This window comes from Mytilus edulis, unplaced genomic scaffold (assembly GCF_963676685.1).
Source record: "Mytilus edulis unplaced genomic scaffold, xbMytEdul2.2 SCAFFOLD_492, whole genome shotgun sequence".
NCBI classification, from domain to species: Eukaryota; Metazoa; Mollusca; class Bivalvia; order Mytilida; family Mytilidae; genus Mytilus; species Mytilus edulis.
The window spans coordinates 18,195-37,007 of NW_027267359.1; the positions used below are offsets into that span (position 1 = coordinate 18,195).

Consider the following 18,813-nt stretch of genomic DNA (forward strand, 5'->3'; position numbering starts at 1 on the left):
GAAAGCACAGCCTTGAAATAAGCCAAGAACTTTTGTTTACCACAGATATGATAATAAACTGACCTGTTGCACTGGCTGCTCCTACAGCATCAATCACGATATTTGGGTTGATAAGGATTGGATTAAATGCTTTACAATCTTTGATTTCTGTGGATACAGTGGAGGTCAGTCTGACTTGGTCGTATCCTCTGATAGAAAACCTCTTACAACGAGAGAAGTCCATCTCTCCTGTAAGTACCATTTCAAAGTTGATCTGAAATTCAAAAGTTGGTTTCAAGTCATTTTTATAAATATCTAAAACTTCACTATAAGCAAACTCCTACAATTAAATTCTTTTTTTGTCTACTCATCTCAAAGCAGGAATGAATATATATTCCTAACATAACAACTGTGACTTGTTAGAACTTCCAAAGGTAGGCATTCGGAACCTGAGTTTTACAATAGCCAAGTAGTCGTAATTTCCATGCTGTCATGAAATATTTATTTTCTCTAATTAACTGTTTATCAAGTTATTCAAAAATTAAGGTTTTCTTACTCCTAGGAATAAATTGCCTTATTTATTTGGCAATACTTATAGACTTTTGGTTTTTTATTAATGATCTTCAACTGTATTTGATTTTGATCCAGTATAATTTATCAGAAACTCGATTCTTATCAAGCACTGAAAGGTAAAGATTGTGCTAATTTATCAGTGGGAAGTAGTATTAAGTATTACAATGTATATGAACTAATGCAATGGTTGTAGTTGATTCAACTACAATTCTGGACAATGGGAGATAAAGTTTAAAAGATGACTTTAACAATGACATCATTTATATTTTCAGAACAGATGTTAGATTCCGGCACCTTGAAAAAGTTATTCAATTTTATTGTCGGGTGTTACATCATTTTGTGACTTAAATATCTTAGCATATATTCCATTGATAAATTTCTGGAAATGTTAATGTATAGGACGTATTGAATGTTGTGATCAATGCACTATATTTTTTGTGTCAAAAAGGGTAGTGATCAGGCTAGGAAGATTTAGATATCAAGTCAGTAACATAGGGTTTTGTTTGCATTTCATGCAATCTTTACCAAAAAAGGACCTTTTCTGGCATCAAATTAATTTCAATAGCTTGTAAGGACTTTACAGTTTGAACAAAACTGTTATAATATCTCACCCTATTTCCATTTGTTGTAAAGGTATCTAAGTTAGTCCATGTGATATATGTCTTCCCTTTCACAGAATTATCTGTCACTGCATATTCATATTTCCAGATGGCGCTATATTTCTCTGTTGTGTCTTCAATATCAGGATCATAAAACTTGTCAAATGATATCATCAACTAAAGTAAAAATAAATTAAATCTTTATTTGACTCACACTTAAAAATTGAATCTTTATTGTATCACTGATCTAAGATTTGTATAAACAAAATGAGAATATGCACTCTCCATGAAAATCCAAACAAACTTTGTTCTGCATGAATTTTAATTCAAGAATAAAATATTGCCAAATAATTTTTTTATGCATGTACTTCCTAAATCTGCATCAGATTTCAATATCAAAATTTATGGGTTGAGTTGTTTTACTTTGTACAAACCTTCTCCGCCCCACCGGTTACTGTGGTGTTTAGATGTTCCACAGTTATGTCCCCTGTGACTGGAGGATTAGCCATCACCATGACACCATCTGTACTGACTGGAGAGAAACAGAAGGTCCTGGCACATAGTTTCAGTGATAAACGATACTTTATACCTGGACTTAGTACCAAATCATCTATGCTGATGTCAAAAACTGTTGATACATGTGCATACTCACGAAAGATAGTCCATACATCTAAAATTGATAATAAAAGGTGAATCAAAGAACTGAAAGCTCTGAGGAAAAATGACGCCACTGTCTCTAATATTGGGATATTTTTTATGCAAGTCTTGATTTTCACAAATCGTAATTTGTTAAACATTGCAACATGTCTTGTAAACATATAATTGATATTCGTATATGTGTGTGAGTGTGAAGTGAAGATGGCAACTGGCTGTTTTTTTTAGTACAAATGAATAGGTCAATCCTACCTGAATGATCAACAGTATCCATTGATTACTGGCTGGTTTTTTGTACAAATAAATACCGTAGAAAGGCTTGCATATTTTGCACTGGTACATAGTCCGATCCCCCTTCTCCCCACGAAATTTTAGGTAAAAAAAAACTGGGTGGGTCTTATCACCACAGAACACCTTAAAAACCACCAACCACTAAGAAAAACAGTGATATTATACAATAAAACGATTAAATAAATTAAATTATGGATGATTTAAACAATTTTTAGAATTTTTTTTCTTTTTTATGTAAAAGTTGATAATCAATTTAATAAATATAAAGAAAAACATCCCTGGATTCATCACTATTTTTTCCAGATTACATCAATGTGTATATATATTTCAAATAAAATTCAAATATATTCATAATCAGTAATCGATCTCTGTTCATCGGTTAAATTTTGATATTTGTCTCTTTTTTCTTATTTTTGGTACAAATATATTATTGAAGAAGAAAAATATATATTTGAGGTGTCCAGTGGCAGTGGTGGTTTGTGGAATTGAGATGTTATAGACTCTCCTTTTCTGTTCCATGTAGATATTTTGGTCTCTTATTCTTATTATTTGTTGAAATAATAACTTAAATATTATATTTAGGTCACATTTATAGCGATAAAAGATAAGAGAAAAAAATATTGTGGTGTTCGGTGGTGAAAAGACCTACCGAAAAAAACTTTTTGTTACTGTTAAAAAAGGTGTAATGTCAAGAAACTCCGGTAATTTCAAATCCTGTGGGATCGTTTTCGGTATTTTCTAGGGAAAACTGTTTTCTATCATCAAACAGAAGCTGAAACTGCTTGTAAATGATTCTAGAACACTTCATGATTGTTAAAATAAGTTTAATTCACTTAAAAAACAATTTAGAAACTTGTGTATGTTTAAACAGGAAGTTTAAAAAGCATGTGTAAAAGAAGAAATTAACCCGTGAGAGTCGAAATCCATACATGACTGATATCACTATAATACGACTTTGAAAGTAAAACAGTTCCATCCTTTTGTAAAACAGTCTTTAATATACCTATCACATTAATGTTTGAAGGGTCTTAAGCTTATACAAACCATATTAGTCATTATGAAACCCCAAAACGGAATGAACAATAACCGATTATGTTTTGTAGTTTACAAATTCTAAACTGGTTTACCGTTGTCTTTTTTACAATGTTTGTATCGTTTCAATCAAGCAGATACCAGTTTATTTCAACCATACAATGCATTGAAAAGAAACGAAAAATTTGTAATAAAAGGTTTAGTTTTTATATTTATCAGTATTAATTTGATATTGAATAGAAATAACTTATTAATATGGATGAGTTAAAATATTAGTTTGAAAAATGATGAGAGCACCCTCTACAATATCAACAACAAGGATGGTGGAACATAAACAAACCATCAAGCTGCGAAATTGAACTTGTTCTCTTATTTCTTGCTTATTGTACTCTTTAGTCCGCACCCCCTCTGGAAGGTCTAATTTTGGAGAATAAAACTGCGGACTATACAAGCCTTTCTATGTACAGGTCAAGATTTTTTTGTAAATAAAATAAAGTATGTAAACTGGTTCCCGTTCGACTACAACACTTTGTTCGAGTGTAGCCTAATACAAGCAGATTCCAGTTAGTATGTAAAATAGTAAATATGAAACCAAGTGTGGTAGGCGGAAATATAATCGGCTTCTGGTTCTGGTCAATAGTATCGGAAACATGCCGCTGAAAGCTAACATCCAATAGCAGGTAAAGGTTATAACACAACTATAACAATAAGGCCAGACTTTTTATTTTATCTGTTTAACGAGAAAATTTATAAAAAATTAGGGTCGAGGGGGCGAAATAAAAAAAAAATAAAAAGTGCAAAATTGGTCCAGTCGACACTAAAAATAAAAATAAAACCATTATAAGTGACTTTTTTTTTTTTTTTTTTTTTTTTTTTTAGAATTTATCAAAATACAAGAACAATGAAATGAGAACAGACCAGTATATTAACCCAGAGAAATATAAATACATATACTTTATATATGTCTCTGGTTAACCCTTCTATTAATATAAACATAAAAACTATGTTTTGATTCTGTATTTCCACTAATATAGATCCATGGCACCACTCAAATATATCAACCTCGCTGCATATACACTATATATGTATATACCAGTCACCCAGTCAGGAACCTCTTAGTGTATGCAGAGACATATATATACACATGTGTATATATGTCTCTGGTGTAATAGTCCCAGAGTTAAGCAACTTTAACCTATAAATTGAAACAATGTTTATACATGGAAATATATACATTAATCAAGAAGATCTAACCAAAAGTATGTTAATGCGTGTGGAATGCGTAATTTTCCCTTTTGGGATCAATTTTTGTCTGTCAGCAGTGCCATTCATGCGTCTGTAGTCATTATCGCAAGAATCCGGATTTCGGTCATAGCGGGTCCGTTTCCGATGAAATCCCGATTCCGATCCGTAGTTCTACAAATTTAAATGTCGGACGAAGAAAAATTTACAACAAGAATGTGTCCTCAGTACACGAATGCCCCACTCGCACCATCATTTTCTATGTTCAGTGGACCGTGAAATTGGGGTAAAATCTCTAATTTGGCATTAAAATTAGAAAGATAATATCATAGGGAACAAGTGTACCAAGTTTGAAGTCGATTGGACTTCAACTTCATCAAAAACTACCTCGACCAAAAACTTTAACCTGAAGCGGGACAGACGGACGAACGGACGAACGAACGAACGGAAGGACGCACAGACCAGAAAACATAATGCCCCTCTACTATCGTAGGTGGGGCATAAAAATAAACGATGTTTGATACGCTATTTGGAAAGGAATATGACGTTTCTAATGCAATACATGGATGACAAGTTTATTTTAGGCTAATTTCATCAAGTTCTGATGAAGTAATAACTGATTTTGCCGAAAGTTAGAATGATTTAATGTAAGCTCTCGTGTAACAAGTATGAAAAGCATGCCACCAGCTTAAAAATCTTTTAGAAGAAAATATATCGTTTATGCCTTGAATTTCTTTACTTTTAAATGAAAATTGCTGTTTCATTGACTTGGTAAAAATTAAATATTACCGATAACGAAATTGACTGAAAGCGAGTATATCGTGAACAACACATTTTATTTTTTTCTGAGGATTTCGTAACAGTCGGCGGGAAAAATAATAATAAAAGTAAGAAGCACTACTTTTATTTTTATTCTAAAATCGGGAAAGGTGGAGTCGGCGGATCTCGTTAAACAGATAATAAAAAAAGTCTGGCCTAATCAAATATAAGTAAAGAGGAATCACTTCACAAATCAAATTGAAACCAAAACTTTCCATAATTTTGTTTTAACTGAAGCAAAATTTCATACAACTTGACATTTCCATTTTAACCAAACTTCAATGACCGTAAATAAAGCAATAAAAAAAATATAAACAACACAACAATTCACTTTTCTTGTAACTTAGAATGCAAATACATATGTCATTTAAAAAAGATGACTTTGTTATCAATATTTTTAACTAGTATTTTTGTTTTTCTTCAGTAAATATTTTAGACAATATCTATCTTAGCATTTCTGTAATGAAGGAAATAATTACTTCAAGGTACCAATCAAGATAAAAGTCATGTATAAATGTTAAAAAAATTGATTTCTATGAATTTTTAACATTTAAAAAAAGGTTTATTTTCCATTAAATTTCTGTTTCCATATCAAAATGGAAACAGAAGTTTAAAAAAAAGGTTCAACATTACAGCAAGAAAATCAACCTATCAATGAACATACTTCCAACAGTTGATCTTTGTTCCACAGCAATAAAGGCATCTGTTGTATAAGGTTTTATATTGTCTGGTACTGACCAGTATGCCTTCAGGGAATTCAGTGACAATTGGACATCTGGTTCATTTTCACAGTTTATTCTTTTGTCCTGTTAAACAAATATTACCATAAAAAATAGGAATACTATGTTAGAAGTATTTTTTATATTGTTTTCATTTTTAGCATATTAACAATTTGCAATAACTATTGAAGTTGAAAAAGATAAACCTAAATATTAATTTCACTGTTGCAAATGAGAAAAGGGCTAAACATTCTTTGTAATTATTGTCATTGTCACATCCCAGAATTAACTAACACAATTAAATGTGTGGTTTTGACTCTCACAAATTTGACTTATACAGGAATGAAATAACTAAATCTTAAATCTCCAACTTATTGGTTGTAAATCTTTACAACAATCTTAATCATGTTAAATGACATACCTCTTCATGATGGTCCACAGTTAGATCTACAAAACACAACATACATATTAACTATTGAAAATAAATTGTCAGCACTCATTGATGTTCTCTCTATATATATATATCTTCCAGACCGTACGAGTATTTGGACCGTCTGCATACTTTTTCAAAATACTCATACAGTCGGACCGTACGCGTACGATCTGACTAATATTAAGAAGTTGGTCAAGTTTATTAAATTCAAATGCATATAACAGATCAACATAACTTAACTCTCAACAAAATATAAAAAAGTTCAGTTGTAATAAAAACTTTATCTTTTAACTATTTAAAAAAATTCACGCTAATCTGTTTTTCTCTTGTATTTAGCATGTCGATTAGTAATACATTTATTGAAGTATGATCACTGAAATTGAAGATATCGGAACATAATGTGGGAGGACAATTGTTTTAGAATATTTGCTTTTGAACTTTACAAAAATAAATGCAAATGCAAAGGAACAAGCATGAGCTGGAAACATGAAAATATGATAAATATTGCGTTACTTGTGGTAGCAAGTGTCACCTTGGCATAGATGCCAACCCCTTTTGACACAATCAGTAACAATCTATCAAATTTTCCGTAATTTTGAAAAGTTTTCAGTAATAATTCAAAAACGTGCATTTACCAAAAAAGTTACTGACGAGTGGTTACAAAGTAATGTGCACTAACATATTTCGTTAAACATGTTATCTGTAGTATGTATTCCATTCATTAATTGTTCAGACGTTCTCAACTTGTACATTTCATGTGGTCAAGGAGAAGTAGAGGAAGGGGGAAAGCTACTTCATAAAATGCAAGTTTGCCTCTTCGGAAGTCAGTTATTTACCAAACGATAGGTCAATAACTCCCAAGAAAACGGAAGCATTACATTGGCGTTCTCTAAATACCGGACCAGACCAGAAAAGAATTGATAAAAATCCGCGTTTTACAAAATGGAACGGCAATGACTGTGAATCCGTAACTATTCGACTTTGACCGTAACAGCGTAATTAGATCGCAAAATCAGAAAAATTACGGAAAAATCGTAATGGTTGATATCTATGCCTTGGACGAGAGTACCAAAATAGGATTCAGATGGTCTGAGACCACCATTGTCGTCCCTTGATTTTCGCTGTTCACAAATATAGTCCCTAGTCTTGACAGTGGGTTACTTGCCATTAATTTTTATACCTCTTCCAAATTTATTTCTCCATGTTTAATGCCTCAAATTGCAAGTAGGGGGGTGAAATTACACTGTAAAAAAATTTTGGTCCAGAATTTTAAAGGAAAGTAGTGATTTGGTCCAGCTGAAAAAGGTTTAAAATTAGCTCTTCGGAAGCTGTCAAAAGATTTCAAGACACCCTAAACATAAAATTGTCCATATTTTGAGTTAGAGACGATGAAGTTTTCTATAATTTTAATATAATTTGTCCCAAAAGTAGTACAACACACTGTAAAAGTTTCTTTGAGAAAGCGCAGGTAGGATTTTTTTTATTTTCATTTATGTTCTAAAAGAAATGCACTACGAAATAATTGTGGTCTCGGACCAGATATACAATTCAACAAATATTTAATTTCAATTGTTCATTTGTTCATTTTATCCATGTTATTGTAATAATAACATTATGTAAAACTAAAAATAAAGATTGTGATAAATGTTTGTTCGAGCATTTAAAATTGATACTTTAAGCTGGAAGAGTATTAGTTAAGGATTAAAATGAGCTAAAAATATTGATAGATCTTGGAGCTCCTTTTCGAGATATTTGATTTATAAAATATGGCGGGAAAAGGCTGACTCAGACTTTTACCTTATATTTGCATTGACACTATTTGGGTCTCAAATCAAAAGAAAGAAAATAAATCTGCTTAAATTTTGTCAAATGACCTTTTATGAGTTATTTAGTCTTATATCCAAAAAAAAAGGTGAACTATGGGGGAAAATATTTTACCTTGTATTGTATGGAAATAATTCAAGGAGTCCTAATCTTTGACAGATATTTCAAAACCTCACCTTAAATTTTACCCATATATGATCCAATAACATGTATGGTGAGCTCGTACTACACCATACTAGTATACGTATACCGCCCGGACCGTATGCGTACGGTCCAAATACTCATATAGTCTGGAACATATATATATATACAGATACTAAAAAGCTTGTTATAATTTGTGCACTTTCTCATACATTTCCTATGTCACATAATGCTTGTCTTATTACATCACAGTTCAAGTAGTAGTTTGGTCTATAGGTGAGTAACATCTTGTTATTTGTAAAATTCATATACAGAGTCTTCTTGATCTTAATATGACAGCAATCAAGTATAAAATACTCACCAGTCATATTACAGGGTTCTCCATCACTGATAACAACTCCTGGTAGGACATCAGCTTCTGTTACTACGGTAACACCATCAGAAGATACAGCTGTGTTACCTGCAGAACTTACAGCAGTCACAGTGAAATAGTATGTCTAAAAATACAGAAACAAGCATTTTATTATTCTCATAAAATATTTGTTTTCCTCCTTTAAATTGTTTATGTGAGGGTCTTTAGTTTAAACATATTTTTTTATAGTGGATTGGGAAACAAGTTTTGCAACTTATATTAATCCCTTTCCACTTTGCGGGTGCGAGTGCTGCCTTGTAGCGGCATTAGCCTGCTCTTTTTCGAATTCTACAAGGGTGTCTTTCTTAAAACGGGTCAGCCATTTATCATCCCTTCCGACAGACTATCATTGTTTCCTCGAGACCATACTCGCAAATGGTGTCAAGGGAGAGCCGATAATTCAGTTCCTGAAATTTTCATCCCAGACGGGAATTGAACCAGCAACCTTTGTGTTAGTAGTCTGATGCACTAACCACTACACCATGGCTCTCTAGTGGACTATACATAATGGATTTTTCACATTGCGAGATGGCTGTATGGTGAACTATAAATGCTTTGATACATCAATACCATTAACTCGGGTGGTCATTTGGGCTCATTGGCAATCATTTTCCTTACTTTATATTATTTTGACTATTGACTTTAAAGTTATTGATTAAAGACAACCTGGCTGAGAGTACTACAAACCAAGTTCTTTTAAGTTGCTGAAATAATTTTTGTGTACTGAATTCTTGCTTATTATGATTGTATGATCATTTTTTTTAAATTCTTTCAGACGAAAGAAATTCTAATTTAAAATTTGTAAAGAGCTTTATAATAATCATGTTTTTAACAAGAATGTATTCATAGTACGTATACACGGATGACACACTCATACTATCAATTTATGTGTTCAGAAAGATTATATCATATGGAACATGTGTACTAAGTTTCAAGTTGTTAGGACTTCAACTTCATCAAAACCTACCTTGACCAAAATCTTTAACCTGAAGCAGGACAGACAGACAAATAAACAAACAGACGGATGAACGAAAGGACGGAAGAACAAACAAACGCACGACCAGAAAACATAATGCCAACTGCTATCTTTGGTGGAAAATAAAAAAGACCATCAGATAATGTATACTTGAATTATTTATGAGATGTGATACAATTCTAGTTCCTGGTAAGCTAAACAACATCCTTCACAGATAAAAATCAATTCTTCATAAATAATAAATAATATGGATACTGAAATTAATTTATGATTTCAACCAGAGATAGTACTGGTTCCTGGTCAGCTAAACTTTTATTCAAATTTCTTGCAGATACAATTACACAAATATTCATTCTGACTTAATTATTATGCCTGATCCTTTTTCAGAGACAGTCCTGTTTTCTTGTCAGTATCCATATCTTCAAAGATAAAACATAATTTGCTTCTGTTGTAATAGAATAATTATTAGTTTAAAGAAAACTATTACCTGATAAGGTGTCAGAGACAGACCTGTTACCTGGTGAACTAGACTGTTACCCACATCCTTCAGAGATACAACATCACTTCCTCCCATTGTAGTACCAATACTTATACTGACTTAAACCTAATATTACCTGATAAGGTGTCAGAGACAGTCCTGTTTCCTGGTGAGCTAGACTAGTACCCCCCCATCCTTCAGAGATACAACATCACTTCCTCCCATTGTAGTACCAATACTTATACTGACTTAAATGTAATATTAACTGATAAGGTGTCAGAGACAGTCCTGTTTCCTGGTGAGCTAGACTGTTACCCACATCCATCAGAAATACAACATCACTTCCTCCAATTGTAGTACCAATACTTATACTGACTTAAACGTAATATTAACTGATAAGGTGTCAGAGACAGTCCTGTTTCCTGGTGAGCTAAACTGTTACCCACATCCATCAGAAATACAACATCACTTCCTCCAATTGTAGTACCAATACTTATACTGACTTAAACGTAATATTAACTGATAAGGTGTCAGAGACAGTCCTGTTTCCCGGTGAGCTAGACTGGTACCCACATCCTTCAGAAATACAACATCATTTCCTCCAATTGTAGTACCAATACTTATACTGACTTAAACGTAATATTAACTGATAATGTGTCAGAGACAGTCCTGTTTCCTGGTGAGCTAGACTGGTACCCACATCCTTCAGAAATACAACATCACTTCCTCCAATTGTAGTACCAATGCTTATACTGACTTAAACGAAATATTACCTGATAAGGTGTCAGAGACAGTCCTGTTTCCTGGTGAGCTAGACTAGTACCCCCCATCCTTCAGAGATACAACATCACTTCCTCCAATTGTAGTACCAATACTTATACTGACTTAAACGTAATATTACCTGATAAGGTGTCAGAGAAAGTCCTGTTTCCTGGTGAGCTAGACTGTTACCCACATCCTTCAGAGATACAACATCACTTCCTCCCATTGTAGTACCAATACTTATACTGTAAGTTACATCTAAATGTGGGTGAGCGAATCCTGACCAGCGGGCAGCCATACTACTGGAGACTTTCTGGAAATCTGTATCTTCTTTGTCCTAAACATAAGTTGTTAATGACAGTGATATACTGATAATTTGGATAAAACGGATTGAAAAGAATTCAAAGCTGTTCTATTATAATCTTTGCAACCAACAGATTGATCTTTGGTTAAACAATGAACTGGTTAATTGACATTTTTTTAAATTAGTTATTAGCAAAACTACATATAAAATATTATATATATGATATAATTATGGTAGCTAGTTCATAGTAAATTGGCAAAATCAAGACAACAATATAAAAGTTTTCTAAATCTTATGACAAACTTATAAATAAATTATTATGGTAATTTCCTTTTTTATGTAAAAAAACAACTATAAAACAAAAAATGTCTTTAGAATATTTGTAAATAATGTGTAAAATACAGCTTTTATACATACCATCAAAGGAATGTCTGTTGAGAAAGACTGCAAAATATAAAAATAAAACAGAAATGAATTAATGCATGAATCATTTTATGAATATTAGAGACTATGTATCACTTTGTTCCTGTAAAAAGACTATATATATATATATAAATCAAAATGTTTTTATGTTTCATTAATTCCATTTTATCTTTGAACTCAACACCTGCCATAAGTCAGCAATCTGATGTTCAGTGGTTGCCGTCTGTTAATGTGGTTCATGAGTGTTTCTTGTTTTTATATAGATTAGACCTTTGGTTTCCCCGTTTGAATGGTTTCACACTAGTAATTTTTGGGGCCCTTTATAGCTTGATGTTCGGTGTGAGCCAAAGCTTTGTGATGAATGTCGTACTTTGACCTATAATGGTTTACTTTTATAAATTGTTACTTGGATGGAGAGTTGTCTGATTGGCACTCATACCACATCTTCCTATATCTATAAACAAAGAATGAGATGTCAAATCAATATTATTGAGCATTTTGAAAAGCGCTTTAAAGCTTGTTTGAGCTGCCAAATTCTGTGTCTGTTGTTTAATCTATATTGAACAAGAACTTCTGAATAGCATCAATACTGAACATGACCACCATTTTTTCATTTAAGCGCATTGGTTAACAACGAAGTAATTACATGGAAACGACATAAAGTGCCAATTTAAAATCTATAAATGACTACACCTCCTGAACTTCAACAATGCATATCGCCAATATTGAACCTAACCACCATTTCATCTTTAGTAACAACAAATTAAAATTTTGAAACATTGGTTGTGTGGTTTATCATGTTTATAGCAAATAATTAATTGTACAGAAATGTCATAATGTGCCAAGTTGTAATATAAAATACAAATATATATATGTACCTCAGTGTCAATATCAAGGACAACTCCCTCTGCAGGTAACTGGACATCATGAATATACGGAGTAGATGTTTGAATGTTGACCAGTCCAGCTGTATTGGTCACTTTAATGGATATATAGTATGTATGGTGTCCATGAATATTCCATTCAAGATCTGTTATATTAACAGCTGTACAAGTTGGGGATGTGGTCAACACACATGTTGTACTGCCCTCTACAGGTTTAAAGTTTTGTATCTCTGTTCCATATGGTGTCTGACCTACAAAAGGAATAAAAATCATTGTTCAACCGAAACAACCTTTACAAAAGCATTGTCATGGTGCCCTGGACTATTCAAGTCAATTAAACATTTGGAAGTTTACTGATGTGATTTTATTTAGGAATGTTAAGTTCAAACCCCAGTAAAAAACTTGTTTTACAAATAATTTCTCACCTGAAAACAGTCATTTATCTGAGCGATATGATCAATGAAAGCTGAATTACCCCCAGAGTGTATACAATTAAAGAAAAAAAGGACTCTAAATCTATTTTTTAATTAACTTTATACCTATTGCAAACTGGTAATCCATATCAAACAATTCTTCGCTATCTGAGAAGGCATTTGCTGCCCAGGAGGCTACCAGATATTCTCCAGACAGGGATACAGTTATAGAACCAGTAAAATCTGGTGGAGTTGTATCCATAAAACATGGTCCCAGCGTCTGAAAAATAAAACATTTAACACTGAAAAATATTGATTGTTATTATACCTTACATATATTTCAAACATTTCTATTGGGTAAAACATTATCCCGTGACATGGAATAATTTAGTTAATTATCATTCAATTGCAAGGAAGGACAAATAACCCTAAAAAATTTAGACCAGTGGTGAATAACCCTACAGGCGAATAACCTTTTGAGTTTCTTGATTTATACACGAGTTATTTCCCATGAAAAGACATAAAATAAACAAAACGGCAACGTTCATGTTGCAGGAAGCCCTTCAGGTGACGAAGGAACAAGACCAAACAACCAATGGGAATTCATCTAGAATCGACGATATCTCTTGTAAACGGCCCTGAAATCTACATAATACAGAAAGAGTCTACCTTTGTTGTACATAAGCGAAATGTCAATAGACACAAAATAGTTTTCTAACGTAATTAAGACACTAAGTGTTTTGACAATCTGTTACAATATTTTACTTTTAATTGAAACTGTTCATTAGGTAAAATAAAAACAATTATGGCCCATTGAGTCGGTGATTACCCAAAATTGTCAACCCTAGTAAAAGTTATTCCCTCGGGCTAAAGCCCATGTGGAATAACTCTTACTAGAGTTGACAATTTCGGATAATCAAGTCCTCAGCGGGCCATAATTGTATATTGTTTGCCCTTCAACATCAAATGGCAAATATTTCATGCATAATATATAAATATCTAAAGCACTTTTAAAAAAGAAATAGACATGAAGTTAAATACACTTTGAAAACATTAGGTCTTAGTAATAAACAAGTATAAAAGAAATTGTTTAAAAGACATGAAATTTAAAACCAGTAAATACCAGTTTGAACTTTGTTTTTGTGTTGTTTGTATTGTTTTGATATGTTTTACTTTTAAGTGTAGTTTAGTGTTGATATTTTCTGTATTTATTTTCATTAATTTAAATTTGAATATCACGGTCAATTGTCTTTTTTGTCTTTGGCATCAAGTTCAATACACAACCAATGCCACATCTGACCTGCGTGTCTGTGTAAATCTGATTGGTTCAATTTACAACTTCTTTTAATTTAACAAGCCCTATATGCTGTATCTTGACATGTAAAACTGTGTAAATTGACTGACATGTCAATACTATCGTCAAACAGGAAGTGGCTGCATGGCAGATCTAGAAATTAATTAAATCCTACAACCTTATCAAGCTGGCCACCAAACACAAAATATTTCCCTTTCATAGAAGCCAAGAATGCCTTGATGAACATTTTGTACCCATTTTTGGGACAAACAGAATGACTGGCGAAGTCTGTCAAAAACTAGACCTACATTCACTGTTTGGAAAGAAGTTATATTGTATCAACTATATATATCTATGAAATATAACAATAACTCACTGTCAGTCCTTCTACATTAGATTTACTGATTGTTTTTATAATGATATAAATTTCAGTAGCATCAGGTACATTAGCATGGGTTATCCTCATATGAGCATGTTGTTTAGTCGACTCGAAAGCCATGATATCAGGTGCTGAACTGCCTGCTGTCGAGGAAAATCCAACTTCATAATCAAATATTTTGGCTGGTATATCTAAAGGCTCCCAGGACATTTCCATCTAAAATGCAGAAGCATCAACATCAGATACATGTACATTATACTGTCAGAGATTGGAAATATAAAGGATGACTAAACTCTGTAGAAAATTCAAAGCATCTTTTTTTGTAATTATAAAATAAAACAGCTTAAGTTATTGTACAGGAAGGAAAAGGGTGCTCACTTGGGCCTAATTATGCAAGCAAGGGAGGGAAATACTGTAGGAGCAATTTCAAATTAATGTTTTGTCAATGAAATGATGAACATAACATTACCATGCAATTTCATTAAATATATAATTTTTTCAGCTATAAAGGTTAGTTAACTCTTAGTTAAATTCTGCATTGTTGTCTTGATCATTGTGTATACGTACCAGGAAAGTTTTTCATAAAATCAGACTTATCATGCTTATGTTGTGCACCATACTTGATTAGACAAATCTAGGTGCACTTGATAACATACCACAGAAGTTTTATGCAAACCTGAACTCTTACTGCTAGGTGCACTTAATTACATCACAGAGAAACTTCAGTCAAACTTAGACCAATATTGAATACATCCAAGAGCAGTCTTCACTGTAAATTTTCAATCCACAAGCCTGAAGCTCAATTTTACAAAATTTTAGTTGGATTCTGTTGGCTTGTAGAGAAGAGCCCTAAAGCCATTTTACAAGCCTGGTCCGTCAGACTTGTGGTTAAGTGTGAAAAACTGCAAGAGAGGCCATAGACAAACTTAGACCTATACCACTAGATCACTTTATTACATACCAGAGACGCTTTAGGTAAACTTAAACCAATATTGCTAGGTGCACTTGTTGAATTACTGCAGAATACATTGCCATCTACTTCTATCAAGCTGTCATTGTTGTCAAATCTCTGAAGAGGGTAAAGGTCAATATCACTCAATATAGTGGCTTTACTCCTGTCAATCATAAAAACACATTAATTATACAACATGCACTGCTTAAGCTTGACCAGCGTTTTTAAATAGTTCTCATCAACAATTCAAATTCAAATTATATTCTCGTGGCAAGCTTAAGTTATTAATTGAAAACCAAAACAGATGGACACTTTCATACATGACAGGACAGTACAATTGTTTGATACTCAAAATGAATATTACTAACTATAGAAGAAAATACCATAATAACCAGGCATCATCAGGACAATTTATTAAACAAATCATGTACAGAAGTATTCAAGTGCCTTTATTTTTTTAGTGTAACATGGCTAATTATAGGATTGAATATGGTATAGATTGTAAATACTTACACACAGTCAGCAGTAGGATTTTGAATCAACCTCCGTACACGATCTGACCCAATGATATAGTAACTCGTCTGATTGACATCTGTGACTAGCCCACCAGTAATCACTGCATCTTTAACAACCACCTCTTTAACTCCTGGTACAGAACTGTCTATAGTAACACCGTCAGAACACACTGGTTCGGATGGGTCCAGAGCACGGTTATAGGCCACAACAGTAAAATAATAGGTTCCATCTCCACTGACTGTGTGGCTACCATAGGTGTTGTATGTCTCCACAATCTGAAAAAGAAATTTCATTATCATTATCATAAGCACCCAGTGTAAACTAAATATCAATAATTTACAAGCCTCTATAATGAAACCTTAAGTCATGAGCTTGTGTGTTCAGAATTTTTTAGTATTATCAATTTCAATCTTCTACTTGCCTGAATTATCTAATATAAATAATCTTTCATTCTTCTCATTTTAAAGTTAGTTAGATATCTGACATACTTAGTTTTGTTAATACAGTGATTCAATATTTTCCAACCTTTAACATATCTCAAGAGAAACCACCTTTCAGGTCATTCAACCCCTTACAAATGATCCATCTAAGGAAAGAGGAGACACCGAGCTTATGTTTGGTATACAGTTGAATTATAATAAATAACAGAACAGGTTTGATTGAGAGTTGTCTCATTGGCACTCATACCACATCTTCCTATATCTATTTTGAAGAACATTCTACTTGAACTTTAAAAGACATTTACTCAGATTTCAGGAATCTTTAAGTAACTGTATTCATTGTTTTAACAACTTTTTGTCTATGGCTGAGTAAGATAATTTTGTCACCGAATATTTGTCCTCCTATAACAAGAGTCAACCTACATCAGTATTATTTATATCAAGACTAAAGGCACTTTTATCAGCACAGCTTGTATCAACTAAAAACTGGTAGAAAAACACCCCACTCTCTCTGTCAAAGAACTGGTCCCAGTAAGCATTTAGGTCCATTCCTTGTTGGTAATCTATTTCTGGGTTTCCTGGTAATCCATCATGGACCACACCTGTGTGTGGTGGACTTGTGTCAACAGTTATCTGAAATGAAGAATACACAATGTACGGCATCATCATTAAAAGAGTCTGTAAATAAGTACGGCATCATCATTAAAAGAGTCTATAAATAAGTACGGCATCATCATTAAAAGAGTCTATAAATAAGTACGGCATCATCATTAAAAGAGTCTATAAATAAGTACGGCATCATCATTAAAAGAGTCTATAAATAAGTACGGCATCATCATTAAAAGAGTCTATAAATAAGTACGGCATCATCATTAAAAGAGTCTATAAATAAGTACGGCATCATCATTAAAAGAGTCTATAAATAAGTACGGCATCATCATTAAAAGAGTCTATAAATAAGTACGGCATCATCATTAAAAGAGTCTATAAATAAGTACGGCATCATCATTAAAAGAGTCTATAAATAAGTACGGCATCATCATTAAAAGAGTCTATAAATAAGTACGGCATCATCATTAACAGAGTCTATAAATAAGTACGGCATCATCATTAAAAGAGTCTATAAATAAGTACGGCATCATCGTTAAAAGAGTCTATAAATAAGTACGGCATCATCATTAAAAGAGTCTATAAATAAGTACGGCATCATCATTAAAAGAGTCTATAAATAAGAAATATAACATTTTCTTAAGCACATTCTTATTAAGCTGAACTCTGGAAAGATGTCATTATATCAACTAGCTTGGAAGTAACATGAACTTTTTTTATGTTAAATGTAAATGTTTAGCTAAGTTTCTAAATAACTGGTATTATGATTATCAAATAAAACCAATGAATAGTAAAACCTGTGTAATGTGCAATCCCTGTTCAAAGAAAATTTCTTCATTGGATTTGACAGACCTGTGTTAGTTCAAACAAAACAGGTACATGTGAAGTTTGCAGTCTAGCAAAACGCTTTTCACTGAACAAATTGTGGAGTTTTACATCTCAAAGCATGGTTGAGAGTCTCAAAAAAATAAAACTACATGATTTATTCAATGTCTAATTGAATAAGAGTTTGAAAGGTCACACAATATCAAATGCATAGGTGTATTTGTTTTTAGTTAATAACAAGAATGTGTCCAAAGTACACGGATGCCCCACTCGCACTATCATTTTTCATGTTCAATGGACCATGAAATTGGGTAAAAAATCTAATTTGGCATTAAAATTATAAAGATCATATCATATGGAACCAGGGCTTCCAAAAAATGTTTGAGCCAGCCGGACATTTCATATCTGATCCCGATTTTAATCCCGTAAGACTTAGTCACAAAAGGCAATTATGGTAATCAGATGGCCATTCCAATGATTGACATACATTAAAAAAACGATTTTAAACTTTACTTTGATATGATATGAATTTGATGTTCGGATTTAACTGTTAAATTGGCAGTGCATCATTCAAAGTGTGCACATCAGCGTGCTCATATCTGCCTTAGACTTTTTATTTGTGCAAATGACATTGTCAAAATTTTAGTTTCGTTTTCACATTGTTCTAACCGGATGTTGACTTAACAATGGTAAAACATGGACCATAAACGGATACGTAAAATCCGTGTACGTTTCAAAGCACGACTGAGTGAAAAAGCTCTTTCCACGTTATTTCTTCAACAAAATACTTGAAATAACCGTTAGATACAGGTATCAAAGATAATTTTAGCATTTTTGAAG

General features: G+C 32.6%; 1 protein-coding gene across 1 annotated transcript in view; it reads right to left on the minus strand.

Annotated features, from left to right (window-relative positions):
• Positions 1–17,172, minus strand: part of LOC139505214 (uncharacterized) — a gene marked incomplete at both ends in the record, with an annotated part of 34,921 nt that extends 17,749 nt beyond the window's left edge. Inside the window, 14 exon segments of the mRNA XM_071294974.1 lie at positions 64–253; positions 1,164–1,328; positions 1,586–1,821; positions 5,854–5,995; positions 6,330–6,355; positions 8,668–8,803; positions 11,074–11,271; positions 11,656–11,682; positions 12,540–12,796; positions 13,085–13,238; positions 14,629–14,847; positions 15,593–15,746; positions 16,097–16,374; positions 16,963–17,172. Coding sequence (XP_071151075.1) covers positions 64–253; positions 1,164–1,328; positions 1,586–1,821; positions 5,854–5,995; positions 6,330–6,355; positions 8,668–8,803; positions 11,074–11,271; positions 11,656–11,682; positions 12,540–12,796; positions 13,085–13,238; positions 14,629–14,847; positions 15,593–15,746; positions 16,097–16,374; positions 16,963–17,172 — 2,392 coding nt within the window.
• Between the last annotated feature and the right edge of the window lie 1,641 nt (positions 17,173–18,813).